The following is a 16,021-nucleotide window of genomic DNA, read 5'->3' on the forward strand; positions in this document are numbered from 1 at the left end:
CTGGAGAGGAAGCTGTCAGCAGCTCCCACAGAGCCTGACTGACTGTGAGAGGACAGAGGGACTTCAACTCCAGCATCGCTTCAGCCTGTGATGAACTATTCGCCGTGGTTATTTTGTAGTACGATGAATCGTGTCTGCAGATCAAAGCGTGATTGTGAGATAATTAGAGGCAGTGGCTGAGATACAGTATGGTGACATTAGGTGCAGATTCCTTCAGAGCGCCATGCTTAAGATGGACAATGTCAAATTCAATTTTTCCAGAAGGAATTCAGGAGAAATATCTGTCGTTTAAAAAGATTTAATTTGCTGCAGCAGTTGAAATGACAAGTTTACAGCACTGGACCGCAGTGTGACACAACAGTCTGCCTCACACCAAGGATGACCCTCATTGGGCCGTACAGCTCATGTGACAGTAACAAAGATTATTATGGCCGTCTTCTCCCAGAACCAAACAGTCTGCTGTGAATCCTCCCCGTTCAGTCTGACCTCGCCTGGTTTCTGCTCCTTCTTCTGTAAGAGACAGAAAACAAAAACATCTCCCTCCATGGCCTCCATTAGATCTACAGTGTAGTTCAGGATATGTTGTTCGGACGTCCTGACCCAGAGACTATTGTAAGAATTATTATGTGTCTGTGTGAGCATTGCTGCAAACCCTCTGCACTCGACGTCATCCTGCAACATTTCAAATCCAGACAGTAACGCTGGACGAAGCTTTAAACCCTCAAACACAGAGCACCAACTCGTTTATGAGCACATTTGCATTGTGTATAAATACAATAATGAAATAGCTTCATTTAAATATTTTATAAACAATTGAATCATTTTTCAATCCTAACAACAAAACTACTCCATCACTTTTATTCACACTGAGATCAAATTCAAAAGAAGACCAGCCTGACTGCTTTGGTAATATTTCTAAATGCCTCCATCTGCTCCTCTGTGCTGTGTTCAAAAACAAGCAGCCAGCTGGGAAATCCCGCTCACGCCCCAGCCCTCGCTCATAAATACAAGCTGCAGCTGCAGAAGTGTGAGCAGCACATGGACAGCTTTACAGAAAGAAGATTCAAAATGAAAATATTTGACTTATTTCTTTTTGTCATTGATTAAGCAGTTGACAGTTGCTGCTTTAAGAGCTCAATCCTACGAGGATAAAACAGGTCACTTTGGCTGAAGTGTCTTTACAACGCGAGTGATGGCTGTGGCGTGGTGGGAGAGAGCATCTTTTAAATGCAGTCATTAAATATTCCTCTGCTCTGAATGAATCCCAGGAGATCTGGCTGCTCCGTACCCAGCAGGGCGGGGCCTGTGTCAGAGGGAATGGCAGGAACGTCACTATCACGTCTGCACTCTGTGTCTTTGTGTCGCTGCTCGTCCCCCACCACCCTGCAGTTCAAAGGGTTTCTGCATGGTGCCACCTCCTTTCTGTTTACATGAGGTCATCCATCAGCCCTTCACCACCAGCACTGAGCTGTATGTGTGCGGCTTCTTTTCTAAGGCAAGCAGTGCAACAATATTTCAGAATCAGCAGAGTACCATGTCCACAAATACGAGCCTGCAGGTCTGTCTGCACTCACAGCTAAATACACATAAAAGCATTTTACTGGTGGACATCACTGAAGTTTTCCTTCATAAATATAAATAAATACTTAAAAAATAACAAACATTGAATAGAAGTGATATGATTTCATGAGATTTTATTTAATAAGCTGTTTTCTTTTGGAAACGAGGACCAAACAGATTTATGGAGCAGTAAGTCCAATAACGTCAGTGCTGGTCACAAGTTTTCCAGCTCACTGCATCTTCGCTTATTTCCTTATCTCTGACCTTTGACCTCAGCTTTGTCCCTGATTTTTTTCTCTTTTTTGAAACAGTTTTTAGGAGGCAGTGAATTCTTTGGAAGCTGATGTTTGGTGCGCCCTCACCAGCCCAGAGAGATAAAAGGAGCCGAGATTCTGTGATAAGATTCAGCGATTAAACCAAAACTTCTTTTCTTTGTTTGTTCGCTGATGTTTAGTCTGAGAAATGCCGACTCCCTGAATACTTCTGTGGTCACATGACCATCAAGGTGTAACGGTGTGTTCACACCGAACGGGATGGACGCGAACAGAGCTTCAGGTTTACATGTAAAGTCAATGGAAAAGCGCAATGACCCGCGATTGCGGGTCCCGCGAAAATTCGGAAGCAGATTTGCGTCGCGAAAACGCCAAAACACGAGTCAGTGTAGCGCGTCTTGCGTGTTTGACTCGAAAACAAAACCACGCGTGTGAGTTTTTGTGTTGCATTTTGTGCATACGCGTGTTTCACGTCTACGCTCGAGTTGGAAAAATCTGAACTCCAGCGTCAAATCGCGCTGCGACAACCAATCAGGAGCCTGGTGACATGGCTCTGACCTAGGTCAAATGGGCAGATCCAGCCAAAGCCCTTCATACTTCATTCAGTATGGAGGAAAGGCTAATCAACGCCGTAGCAAACAACCCGGAGCTGTACGACACCAGCTGCTTTCTGTACCAAGACAGGAATATAAAGGACCGAGCTTGGAGGAAGATATGTGAAGAGATCGGGCAACCTGGTAAGTTCATTCATTTCTCTTTTGAAAGTTTTCACTGACCCGGGGAAGCCGCACAAAAGCTAGCAAGCCACCGCTATTTTCCCACTGACGTACAAATACCGTTCTGCTTTTATGCATGTTGTCATATAGGAATATATTTTGTTTATTAATAAACAGCACACAGTGGTCCCGCTGTTCATCCATCACTGCTTCGCTTTTTCACTGATTTTTTATTGCACACTACAGCATTGCATTCTGCAGCCTGATTGACAAATCTCCCCCGTGCCGTGTCTCCTGCGCTCTGCAAATTTATCATGTTTGGTTTTTATAACCATCACGTCCAATAGAAAAAACAGCACAAAAACACTCATGACTATGACCTTCATTCGGAAATACACACCTGCACTGCGAGGGAAAAAGGCGCACGAAAGTGGCAGGCAGATGAAGACAAAAGGCGGCATAATAATACTTTTACGTTTTGCAATCTGCAAAGGTTTGCACTTTGAGAATCAACTTGTGTGAACTGTGACTAATGTTCATGTTTGTGGGGGAAAAGTGTATAAAGTGCGTGGCGAGGGGCTAGTTATTCTGAGAACTCCTGCTGCAATAAATGAGGGACCACTGTATATACTTTCTCTATGATTATTGTTTTCAACCTGTTAACATTTAATATTGTCTTGATAGAACCAACTGATTCTGCAGCAGAGCATCCCCTGTTGCTTCTCCTGGCTCCCCAGTCCCTGAGCTCCTGCTGCTGCACCCACAGGTATGTACAGCAAGCACTGACAGCTTTTTAATCTGTGGGATTCCCTTGTGATCACCTTTACTAAAAAATCTACAACCAATCTGATTAGATCCTGTTTTTGTTTTTTCAATGTTGAAATTAAAATCTAGTAGCAGCCTTCTCATTTCTTTGTGTTTTGTGCTGTTTTACAGGCCCACAGAGGAGGACAGCTCCGAGGAAGATGAGGGACGGGTCCCAGGACGGTCCATCGGTGGTGGAGCTGGCCATCCTGGAGTCCCTAAAGAGGCCACACCAGTCTCCAATGGAGCATTTCCTCCTCAGCCTTGTTCCTGCTCTGGAGAGCAGCTGGGTCCTTTTTATTCCTGTCTCTCTGTAAATACTTATATTTTATATATTTATGTTTAATGTTTTTCTGTTTGAGAATTTTAATATTATTTCAAATAAATTTTTATAATGACTAATGTCTCAGTTCTACTACACAGCAAATGTTGGCACACGACATGACACATGTAGAATTTATTTCATATTATACTAATGACAAAATATACTAATATAGTGGGATGCAAAAGTTTGTGCAACCTTGTTAATAGCCATTATTTTCCTGTATAAATTGTTGGTTGTTACAATAAAAAATGTCAGCTAAATATATCATACGGGAGACACACACAGTGATACTTGAGAAGTGAAAAGAAGTTTACTGGATTTACAAAAAGTGTGCAATAATTGTTTAAACAAAATCAAGCAGGTGCATAAATCTGGGCAAAATTTAGTGTATATCAATGTGTGTGTCTCCTATATGATATATGTGTCACGGCTGGCGGGGTGAGCCGTGTGGTGTGGAGGAAACGGAGGACCCAAAATGCAGACAGCCGATATGATGATAAGAGTGAGGGTTTAATTTACAGTGCACACATAACAGAACTGAGGGCAGGACAGAACATAAACCTAAACTGGGTGAGCTAAATAACAACCGGATCATACAAATGGGGTGGGAGGCAGAGAGACACAGACGAGGAACAGACACCATGAAACACAGACGAGCCGACAACGAACACAGACCGACACCCACTATATATACACACACACAGGGTAATCGGGTAATGGCAGACAGGCGGGGACACAGCTGGAACTAATGGACATAACGAGACACAACCCTACAAAGTAAAACAGGAAACACACAGACTCTTTTACATAACAACACGAGGACATGAACAGAGCACCGAGGGAGACGCAGGTAGGGAAAATAAACACAACCAAACCCCAACCACCAATACAAAACAGAATAAACTAGAAAATACTAATAACAAACTCAAAGCGCTGGGTCACCGACCCAGGACCATGACAATATGGGGTGCCTTTGTCTGTACGTGCTTCCCATCCAGAGCTGCACAGCAGAGAGGGAAGTTCCAGCGCTCCTGTAATCCCTCTGTGATGGACCGCCAGTCTCCAGGTGAAGGCACAGCCATGAAGTCGTCCAGTAGACAGTCCCAGATGGCCGTCGCTACCTGGGGGGTGATCTGGCACACCGTGGACACACTGACTCTGAAACTGAACGTGATGGTCCTGAAGGAGTCCCCAGTGGCAAGGAACCTGGACAAAATTGTTCAAAATTAGTATTATGTGTACTGCAGTTACAAAATACATTATTCAAATTCCAAAATACTTTTGTGATGTCAGATTTAAATCACAAAACATAAATCTTACATAAAACATTTTGTAATTATAAGGATATTTACAAAATGTATATTAGATATAATATAAAACAGTCAGTTGTGTTTTGTTTTAACTTTAACATATCATAATTTGATTGGTAGCAACTTTTACAACTACAGTGAGCCAATCACTCATAATTCCTAAACATGTCAATCAGGTAGGAAGTAAGACATTAATAGAAATAAAGAGTTGTATGTTGACATGTAGCCCTTTCCTTGCTTAAATCATTGTTAATATTTTTGACAAATTAACCTGTGATAAGACAGCTTATCAAGATAGAATATGCTGGATAGAACCATATAACTAAAAATGAACCAAACTGTTCACAGTTTTATCTAGCTCTCAGTTTAAAGAAAGGCTGGTGACCCCTGTTATAGAGTCTGACAGCTGCGAGGATTATATACAAATATTCAACTATACCAGAATTAAACCAGGTCTAAATAAAAAGGAGTGAGTATCACTACAAAGGTTAACCCACAATGGTCCTAATGCTACAGTTTGATATCAGCAAACACCGAGCGTATACATTGATATGACACCACAGCCATGCTATCATTGCAAACACTGATAACAGCATAAATTGAATTAAATCAGGACTTGATGAGACCTTTCGAGTATCACTAGAAATATTATAAACAGTCGTCTCCATACCACAGTTTGCTATCAGTAAACACCAACAACATTCATTGATAACATAGCACATCCATGTTAGCAGTCTATAAACGATAGTTTAGCATATTAGCACAGGTATCAATAAAGGACTACCGTATTAAACACTTTTACTAACCTCAGGCAGATGGACAGGCGCTCTGCAGACCACATAGCCAGTGTTTCTGTCACCGGGCCTTTTCACAGTCTCAGTGAAAGAACTGGTTCCATCGAAGTGCAGCCCAGAGGAGCAGTTAAGATGCACCTCCTCTTTCACTTTTCCGAGCTCCTTTCTTTTTCTGTCTGAAAACATGTTTGCATCAAACGTGTCACAGCGGCACAAACACTGCTGCTGACAGTAGGCCTGCTGTGACTCTGCTGTGTCAGACTGAGGGTCCACACTCTGGTGGGTTTCACACACATCTCCCTGGAAGCTTCACACAGTCTCAGCTGGCACACGCAGATGAAGCTGATTAGCATCTTTGTGCTGCAGATTCAAGGTGATCCTTCTATAATAACTTGTTTGCAGCGATGCTGAAACTGGGAGCTTTAACATTAGCAGCAGCTCGCTCTCTGACCTTTCACCTCTAAGCCTCTAAACAGAAACTGTGCTAGCACAAACACGAGGCAGAGGGTGGCTGTGAGACTGTAGCTGGATCGTGTTACACTTTATCGTGTTTATCACATATTTGAACATCTCACACTGTGAACCTTCAGCTGATAGCACAGTTTGTGTGACGGTCACGGCTCCTTGCTGTCAACCACACTGCTGCACAAACACGTCGTCAGTGCTAATCACTGTTTTCTGTTGCCTTGCCTTGAAACCTCTAAACCTTCACTTTAAAATGCTCCGCTGCATCTGAAACGTCCCCCATCACACAGGCTCCACCCACCTGACACAGATCGAGAGATAAACCAAACCACAGCATTTTTTCAGGCAATATTTTAACCCTGAAAACCTGTTTGTGATCAACCAGGCATCACAGTTGTTTGGTGTGTGTGTGTGTGTGTGTGTGGGAGTGTGTGTGTGTGTGTGTGTGTGTGTGTGTGTGTGTGTGTGTGTGAGTGTGTGTGTGTGTGTGTGTGTTTAGTTTGTGGGGCGACGACTGTAACTGTGAAGTCAGGTTAACTCACTGTGAGAGGAGAACCGTGACTGGAACAATCTGAGCTCATATTGTGAATAGAAGAAGAGAGAGCTGTGCCAACTGGAGCTCAGAAACATTAAGATTCATTAAACATTATGAAGAGAAGTAACCAGTTAAACTTAAAAGTCTGAATGATTAAGTTAAGTGTTTGCTCGTAGGGGGTCATCGACCTCATATTTGTCACTGTGGGAACTTTGTGTCGACTAAATGCAACTTAAAGCTCGACGGTTTCCCAAATGTTTTAAAGAAGTTGATACATTCAAAAAGCTGTGACACTTGTTGCTCAACATTTTTTAATTTTTGTTTTCAAAGCTTCTTCTGGTACGAGACTGACACGCCAGTGGGAGGAGTCAGCAGACGACCCGCTCTACCTGCTGAGCCACAGTTGGAGTCATCAGGGTGGAGTCGTTTCAGTAAGGACAGATCAATAGAAAGAATGAAGACAAGTTATTGATGAGCAGAACATAGACAGATGTTTGGTGGTTAGACTCCGATGGCCCGTCTCAGCAGAACTGAACCCAGCTGTGACGAGGATTAGAGCAGGACCCCAAAGAGAGAAAGTGATGTCACCACAGCAGAGTTCTGGTCTACAGGGAAAAGAACATGAGCGTTAAAGGTGATGCATGGCACAGGTAAGGCATAGCAAGCATGAGCACAGAGAAGGGTGAGAAACTGAAGAAGGGTCTGGAAGATCCCGACCAGGTCCAGAGGCCAGCCTGCTGGTGTGAGAAACAGACGCCCAAAGCATCGGCGTGAGTGTCGGGCAGCCCTGTGATGGCAGGACATGTTTGGTATTCAATCAGAAAGGAAAAGGGAGACAGTGAAAGGGCAGAGGGATGCAGAGGCCAGGAGACAGTTTGATCTGTCTGATGATGACAGCAGAGAATGAAAATCCTTCAGCTTGTTTTAGGTTCAGGGCCACAGAATGTCGTCAGAAAGCAGAGAGACGAGGGGGTTGAGGGAGATTCGGAAAGGAGATAAGGAGATAAGGCCAGGAAAGAGGAAGCTGCTGCGCTTCACTTACATGTAAAAAGTGTCCACTTCCTGTGTGGCTGCAGGTGACAGAGGCCTGTTTCCTGCTGCTGCCACACATTCAGTGCAGTAGAAAACATGGAGGTGATGGAGGAGCTCACAGCAGGTCCCAGCTGCACAGGTGGTGGTTGTGCTGAAAGGACACGCCCCCCTCCTCATTCCTCACCTCCTTGCCCCACCTGAGAGGTGAGCAGAGGAGGAGAGAGGAGTGCGGTCAGTGCAGCTGTGGAGCTCACAATGTTGGGGAGTAACTGAATACATGTACTGGCATTACATACTTAAAATACAAAATATGAGTAAATGTATTCAGTTACAGTTACCGTTTAAATAGGTGATATTCTGAATACAGTTACTTTGTTGAAATAATGGATTACACGGTGGTCTTTACCTGTTTCATATGTTAGGCTGTGCTCTATTTTTGGTAATTCCACGCTGGTGGAAACCCAAACAAAACACGCTGTAGTGGGGCGTGGTCTGCGGTGCCGTGCGGACGCACCTGCACGGCACAGCAGACCACGCCCGCCGTGTTAAAACACGGGGACTCAGGGGTTGGTGTGGGGTTGTGGTGGTGTGATGCAAATATTAAATAAAGATGGCTCAAAACATGGATCTGTGGTCCCGTCGTGCCTTAATTCCACCACACACGCATTAAGAGGCTCTAATGTCTGTGTCTCAATCTCACTGCCCATGTCACCTCTGCTTGCAGCTGCATGATGACGTGAAGAAATATTTTTTAAAATTATTATTCAAAAAATTATTGAATATGAAGGCAACAGGCAGAGTGTTACAGGCATCGCCCTAAAGAATGTAGCCTGATGGGCAGTGTAGTCCATGCTGCAGGGAGAACGGTCATACCCGTTATGTGTCTGTGAGCGAGGAGGGAGAAAAAGGAAAAGTACGAGCTGTCATCGAGCAGAAACGGGAGCTGGAAGCATGTAAATATAATAATAACCACTGCAGCCAAGAAGAGAGCCTGACGAGCCCAGTTGTAAGTAAGCTATTAAGACTCGACTGTACACCGTGTTCGTGTTTTCTTCTGAAACAATAAGTTCTGTTGGAGCAGCCTTTCAATGCCTCTCTCTGTCTCTGCTAGCAAAGTGACCCAGACAACAAAGTAAAGCTAGTTTTCAGCTACGAGCCGACACAGAACCCACCGTATTAGCCAGAGGTCCCTTTACTACGGTTCAAGCCTCGGACCTGTTTTATATACACGTGAAACAGTTTTCTATACGAGATCGCTGCAAAAAGTGCAGCCTTGCCTAATGTCCACCTACTGTTACTCATTTATATTAAGATTTAAACATCTAGTTGCTATTGGTATGATGAGTAACCTTCAGTAATAGTAATAAAACACACAGCAATAGTACATTCATGTATTTGTAAAAAGCATGATAATATATTAAGTGATCCAAAGTATTCAGAATACGCTACAAAATACATTTTGGGCATGTATTCAGTAATCTGTAGTGGAATACATTTTAAAAGTGACCTTACCAACAATGGGTGCTCAGACATGTGAACTGTGGAGTCTGTCCATCATTTAGTTACAGTTACTGCTGTGTGTTCTGATGTCTGATAGGTCAGCATAAGATCAGTCATGACAGCTTTTATCTAATCACGGCACACATCCAGAGAAACATGTGACAGGAAGCAGAGATCCAGTGAAAAGTTGCTGGTTAACGAGGATGAAAGTTCGTGTGGAAGTGATGAGAAAGTGTTGCTGTTGTGTTCACTTGTTTGTTTCTATGTGCGACCAGGGGGCGGGGCTTAGACAGCCAATAGCACTGGGGAAGGTGGAGCTAATGTTCAGTTTGACCAAAGTGAGTGTCTTTGTCTGCTGATGTCATCTTCCAACCTCCAGCCAATCACAGTGACCTCTGAATGAAGAGATGTACACCTCCATATAAACTATAAAATAATTCTTACTCAGTAAATTCATATTATTAATTTTATTGTATTTTTAAAAATGACTTAGTCACAGCCGAAGATGATCCTGGTATCTGATGGAGGTGAAAAGGAGACCTTTCATCTGTCCCATCTGCTGACAGGAGTCTTCAAAGTTTACCCAGAATGCACTTGGTGAAGCTTCCTGCAGTGAACGATCAGAGATGTCTTTGTAAAAAACTAAAGTTCTGAGTTGATGTGGGCTCGACCCCAGAAGCAGACGGAAATAAAACTGATCGGGCTGAAGCGTCCAGGACTGATCCAGGCTCTGAAGGTCACATGTTCACTCAGAACGATCATTAAACTGTATTTGTTCAATCATGCAGCACTCAGATATCCTCAGAGGAAATGCTACAGAGACCAGCATCATCATCATATTCACACACAGTTACTGATACATGGTCAGTGAGAAGAAAGACGTACACAGAGCAGAGGAGGCCGAGAAACAGCATCAAATAAATTCCAGCTCCATGGAAGAAAAACTACAGCCTATATTAGTCTGAGGAGCTTGAAATGAAAAGCCACTGGAGTTACTTAAGTTTCCTGAAGACATTTCATCAAGAAACTTCTTCAGTTCTGAGAGCAATTGGTGGAGAAAGGCCCAGATATTTATAGGGATAGGGTCCCTAAGAGGGCCGTGTACCCCCTTTTGATCCTCTGCTTAATCACAAGAGCCAAGGCGTGAGATTTTGTGACTCCAAGCTCCTTAGACTACCATGACCTGGAGGACTGAGAGCCTCCACAGACATACAGCCAATGATTCTTCACAGACATAAAGTGCCAGTTTGATCCGTCTGATGATGACAGTCCTGACAGCTCGTTGTTACTGAGCACAGAATAGAATAGAGGAGGTCCATATGAACATACTGTTTATCTGAACAGCTGCTTTGAAGCTCCAGATGTGAGCAGTGTTTTTAACCCTTTACTGTCTGATAGTAATGTTTGATTAAACTGGACATTATCTGGTATTATAGGGATTATTTTACTGTTTCTGTATTATTATGTTTGTTCAGTGATATTCTCTGAGATATTCTTTCTAATTTACGTCACACTATTTCCATAGTGTCCATAGTTTCCTTCATACAGCAGAGCTTGTGAGGAGTTCTGTATCAGAGGGATGATGGAGCACAGCAAATTCAAAAGTGTTAAATATATTGGTGTTAGTAGTCTTCTTGCAAAAGTAGAGTTAATTTTACTCTAAGTAGAGTCACATTCTTTTAATGTAACTCTGAGGTGTAAAATGATAGTAGTTAAAATCGAGTGTTAAAAATGAGTGTTTCTATGTCAAATCTGGAGGTGTTACAATGGAAACATTAACTCTTGACCTCTTAACTCTGAACTCCTAGAGGGGTTATGACACCAATAGAGTAAATTCACAGACTCCGCCCCCAGCACCATAGGCTCCAATCGAAGCTGAGGTGAAGCCGTTTCAGAACATTTTGCTCTACATATTTGAGTTGTTTGCCATGCTTGGTAAGTCATGTTTTCAAAGATTGTTTCAATTATTGTTATTAGCTTTTACTTCTGTGGCTCTTTGGAGTTGAGACAAAGCTGTGTGAAAGGCATTAGCCATGTTGCTCGCTGATAGCATAATATTCTGTTTTAGCTAGCTGAAAGGTATTGTTTGCAGGCAAATACCACAGCCTTGAACAAAATCTTACATGTGAATTTTCAGTCAAACCTTTGGTCAAATACCCCTAAAACAATGTGTAGAATGTAAATGTTGGTATAATGGTGCTACTTGAAGCCTGAAAACGATCTCCCATAAAATAAAAAAACGAGCAGACAGCAGTAGCAGACGTCCTGACTGGTTCTACATTAGCATTTAGATCCCTCCAGAGTTTTGTGCACACGGTTTAGGTAAAAATGAAAATGTCACGGAAAAGAGGGACCCAGATGCGGTTCTTCTTCACAGAAACACAGTGCGTTTATTTACAGTGAAACAGACAGGCAAGTCCAACAATTCACTCAAAAGTGCAATTTTCCAATCGTGCTCGTCCCTGGCTCCCAGCGCGTTCCGTGTTGTAACTCCCTTAGTGCGTGTGCTCCCCAACTCGCTTCTCCGCTCGCCCCTCCTGGAGGAAGAAGGAAAATCCACCGTTAGCCACACGCTCGCCGAATAACAAGCTCACATTGCTCGCACGGACTATACCAGTTCGGAGTAATAATCCCACGTCGACTGTCGCAGCGAGTCCAGGTTAAATACCTCTTTCTAGCCGGGAGGAATGATTACCAACGGCTGGTCAGGTAATCAGCTGCAGGTGGCCGGCAACAGCGAAGAGGGACTCCCAATGACGACAGTCGCCAGGACACGCCTCTCCCACGGCGCACACTTCCGTAAATAGCCCCGAGGAGGGAGAGAGGGATAAGCAAACACACAGAAAACATACACACAAGCAGAGTCGTCCGGAAGGACCGTCCAACCGTGATAGAAAAAGGTTGAGGTTTTACATTTAGTTCAGTATTACCTGTTGCCTGTGTCCTTGTCTTTTGGGAAAATACTTTACACAAGTAATGGCTCAAAGAGGATTCCTTTTTTTACTGTGCTGCAATTGATTTGTGCCATTAATTAGTGTCAACTAATTTTTAATCAATTTTTAATCAATCTCCACACAGAATATGCTGTGAATATGAAGGTGGAATATAGGGGAGAGCAGAAGTGTGTTGAAGTTCCACAAAGTGATGAATGAAGGACATGCATATTGTATTGAAGAAATAAGTGATGAGAATGCTGTTATTTGCATTTACCAGCTCACCTATGTCAGACCTTTTGATAAACAAAACTCTAATGAAAGTGAGAACATGTACACTGTTACATCTTTAGAAAATGTTTTGAAATTGTGGTGCACAGTTCAGAATAAATGTTTTTCAAAAACCATTGTGTCTTTTTAGTAAATGTTTATTTCCAAAAGAAATTTCTAGAAGTTCAGAACAGTAAAATTCCTGCTTTTTAGAATTAATTAGAAGATAACTCTTACGTAGTTAAACTAAAATACTCTTGGAGAGTTAATATATAAACTCTTAACACCAAGTGTTAAATGATCAACTCCAGACAGATTTGGTGTTTAACACTAAATCAGAGTTAACGTACCAACTCTCCAAAAAGAGTTAAATGAACACTCTCTGGTGTGGACCCATATAGACACTTTAATAGTGTTGAAATCAAATCTGACAGTGTTAATTTGGACATGCTGGATTTGCTGTGAGGTGCAGACAGTCCCTGGATCAGTTGCAGCTGTCCGGTTGGAGGGAGCAGATGTCTGAGGGTCTGGGTGAGCGCCACAGATGTTGGTGTGATGTTTGATCTGCTCTACACTCTCAGCTCTGAACATCCAGAGAACTGCGGGTACATTTAAGGCCGTCCACAAAGGTTTGTTGGACTTGGAGAAACGTGCTGAGAACCAAAGTGTCCCACAGTGTGGACACCAAGCAGGGAGTGAACAGGCTCAGGCAGCAGCAGTGCTGATATAATAATAATAATAATAATAATAATAATAATAATGGATTGGATTTATATAGCGCTTTTCAAGGCACCCAAAGCGCTTTACAATTCCACTATTCATTCACTCTCACATTCACACACAGGTGGAGGCAGCTACAGTTGTAGCCACAGCTGCCCTGGGGCAGACTGACAGAAGCGAGGCTGCCATATCGCACCATCGGCCCCTCTGGCCAACACCATATATATATAGATATATGCCTGGCCTCCATTCTTCTCATTAAAGCTGCTGAGCCTCCAAACAACAACATTCACACATGTGAGCCTCACAAATATCACCGACAACCAAAAGTCCCATTTTTATATTGATGTCAGCATTATTCCATCATGAAGCAACGATAGAAACACATCTTCATTTCATCTCTGTTGGAGCTTCTTGTTCAGTAAAAGGACAAAAAGCTGCCAGTAAATCAGATTCACTCTGCTGCACTGAAACACTGTGGACACAGTCTGGAGACACGCAGACTTTAAACTTTATTTGCCTGATTTGAAAAGAAACCACATCATAAATGTGATCATGTGGGACTTTAGAAACAGAGGATCACTGTGATCAGAGAACCCGGCCTCGTTAATAACCTGTATTGATCTTTTTGTAGTTTTAAAGTCCGTCCCCACAGCTCCACACAGTCACACATGTGAGGAAGTAGAAGTGAGCAGCAAATGATCTGCAGGCCTTATAGTTTAATACATCCTCTGTTTTATACTCACTCAATAACCACTTTAATGTATCCATGGTAACCTGTGATCAATCACAGCAGCTGAAATAAACAAACTCTTTCAGTTTGAATGTTTCACATTTTTCCTTCAGTTTCTTTTTGATGTATAAAAATCATAAATGTGGTTTTCTTCATATTAAGGGACAGTTTGTTAACATCAGACACATTTTAAGGACTTCCAGCTTCTTTCAACAGCAACACCACACATCCTTTAAATTTATCACACAACTAAATCAGTTTGGATCATCTGCAGAAATAACACATGTGAACAAACCAACAACATCACAAACATTATGAATATAAAGCAGAAAAAGCTGTGGACCTATCAGAGGTCCCGGCTAGCACATGTGACCTCTCTAAATCCTGACACAGTGTCGTTAATCTGCTCACATTGCTGTCTGTTTTCCAAACAGCTGATCCCACACTTCTCATTTCTCTGATATTTGTGAACATTGATGAAGGAGGGATCCTGCTGCCTTCACCGTCTCTGCTTCTCTGCAGTAAAAACTGCTTCTAAAGTGGATTTTTCTTCCTGCGTGTCGTCTGCAGACCTTAAGTCAGCCACAGCTTTTCTTTCACCTCATCTTTAAGCAACATTTCCTAACAGGACAGAGTTCATGATGTGATTCTAAGGATGGATTTCAGATACACTGTGTGCCTGATCAGGAACGTCAGCACACACTTCATCCCAGCGACGATCTGTTAGCTCCGTCTTTAAGGCTGTGTGCTGTGTACCTGTACAGGTGTGTGTGAGCTGAAGTCCACGCTGTCCGTCAGGTAGGAGGTGAACTGTTCAGGTCTGAGCCTCAAACTCCTGCAGGGACCAAATGTCTCCTGAAAAACATCCATAGAAAAGAATCTTTGACTGTCTGAGCTCATTTTCATATTCTCCACACTGCTGCGACCTTCTATATGTTTGTATTCAGCTTTCAGGGCACGCTTATATCACATTCATGTTTTGGGGCGTGAGCGAGTGTGATGGAGCGAGCCACTCAGACGTGAGAACACAGCAGCCATTTTGGGAAAAAGTGTCTTTTATTTAACCAAAAATGCACAAATATCCAACAGGAAGTGACACAGGGCCTCAGAGAGGTCAGCTGATCAGAACTAAAGTCAAACAACTTCACTCCAAACTGCTCAACACAATCAAAGTGAGCCGACCCACAAGAAACAAAGAGGACTTAAATACTGGCTGATCAGAGCAGTGTGAGACATGAGGACAACACAAATACCAACAATCATCTAACAACAACACAAACATTGGCCCCCAATGAGAGGGCTGTGCTGGGTTTGGTCCAATCAGCACTTCCTGTGTAGAACTACCAGCAGCCCTCAGCAGTCACATGGAGCCTTCAGCAGCAGGAAAACAGACAAAATTTAACTGTGTTGTACAAAAGCTCACTAAATGTGCTCCAAATGGAACTAATGGATTTCACCAAAGTCCAAATGAATGAGTGAGATATATGAACAAGAAGTGTGAGTCGTTATATTTGTGTGTGCAAACATCTTTTGCTGTGGTTGTTCCACAGCCGCAGCTCAAGGATGAATAATCTGCCCGGCAACAGGCTCTGATAGGCCCGTTTAAACAGTCTAACAGCAGACACGTGAACACACAGAACAAACAGCAAACAGACAAAATAAGAAAAATGGCTCTTGGAAAGTTGAACATCAGCTAAAAAACTAATATGTTTCTCAGGGTCTGATTGGAGCCAAATCAGAGTTAAAATGAGGGAATCATGGACTTGTATGTAAATACTACTCCAAATAAATTGAAATATTTCACTGTGTGGGCAACTTTGATGTGGAAGTGGGTAACAGAAATGTTTTAGCCTTCTTTCCAGGTGATACTGTCAGGTGTGATTGTAGCCATGCAGCTACCGAGTGGACAGAATGTAAAATCAAATCAGCTTTACTTCTCATTTCATGGATTTTATGCTTTATTTTAAAGGTTAATACTTTTTTCTCCTCTATGTAAGCTGGACTTGGAGTTTGTCAAGCTCACAGCAGGAAAGACGGATCGTTTTTATGAAG

General features: G+C 42.8%; 1 protein-coding gene and 1 long non-coding RNA gene across 2 annotated transcripts; one reads left to right on the plus strand and one right to left on the minus strand.

Annotated features, from left to right (window-relative positions):
* Positions 1-1,686: 1,686 nt before the first annotated feature.
* On the plus strand, positions 1,687-4,038 carry LOC146521083 (uncharacterized). The gene is made up of 3 exons (XM_085154586.1): positions 1,687-2,569; positions 3,233-3,314; positions 3,485-4,038. Exons 1-3 carry the CDS (start codon positions 2,440-2,442, stop codon positions 3,696-3,698), a joined length of 426 nt encoding a protein of 141 aa, XP_085010712.1. The 5' UTR covers positions 1,687-2,439; the 3' UTR covers positions 3,699-4,038.
* A 7,639-nt stretch (positions 4,039-11,677) lies between these two features.
* Positions 11,678-15,388, minus strand: LOC146521084 (uncharacterized). The gene is made up of 2 exons (XR_014873258.1): positions 11,982-15,388; positions 11,678-11,850 (listed from the first exon to the last, which is right to left on the minus strand). It is a non-coding gene; the product is annotated as an uncharacterized LOC146521084 (long non-coding RNA).
* Positions 15,389-16,021: the final 633 nt, after the last annotated feature.

The sequence above is a fragment of the Neolamprologus multifasciatus genome, chromosome 3 (genome assembly GCF_963576455.1).
Source record: "Neolamprologus multifasciatus chromosome 3, fNeoMul1.2, whole genome shotgun sequence".
NCBI classification, from domain to species: Eukaryota; Metazoa; Chordata; class Actinopteri; order Cichliformes; family Cichlidae; genus Neolamprologus; species Neolamprologus multifasciatus.

Excerpts from the sequence above, each read along its gene's own strand:
- LOC146521083 (XM_085154586.1), top strand. The coding sequence starts at position 2,440 with ATGGAGGAAAGGCTAATCAACGCCGTAGCAAACAACCCGGAGCTGTAC. Across the intron at positions 2,570-3,232 it reads TGAAGAGATCGGGCAACCTG|AACCAACTGATTCTGCAGCA; the intron begins GTAAGTTCATTC and ends TTGTCTTGATAG. Across the intron at positions 3,315-3,484 it reads TCCTGCTGCTGCACCCACAG|GCCCACAGAGGAGGACAGCT; the intron begins GTATGTACAGCA and ends GCTGTTTTACAG.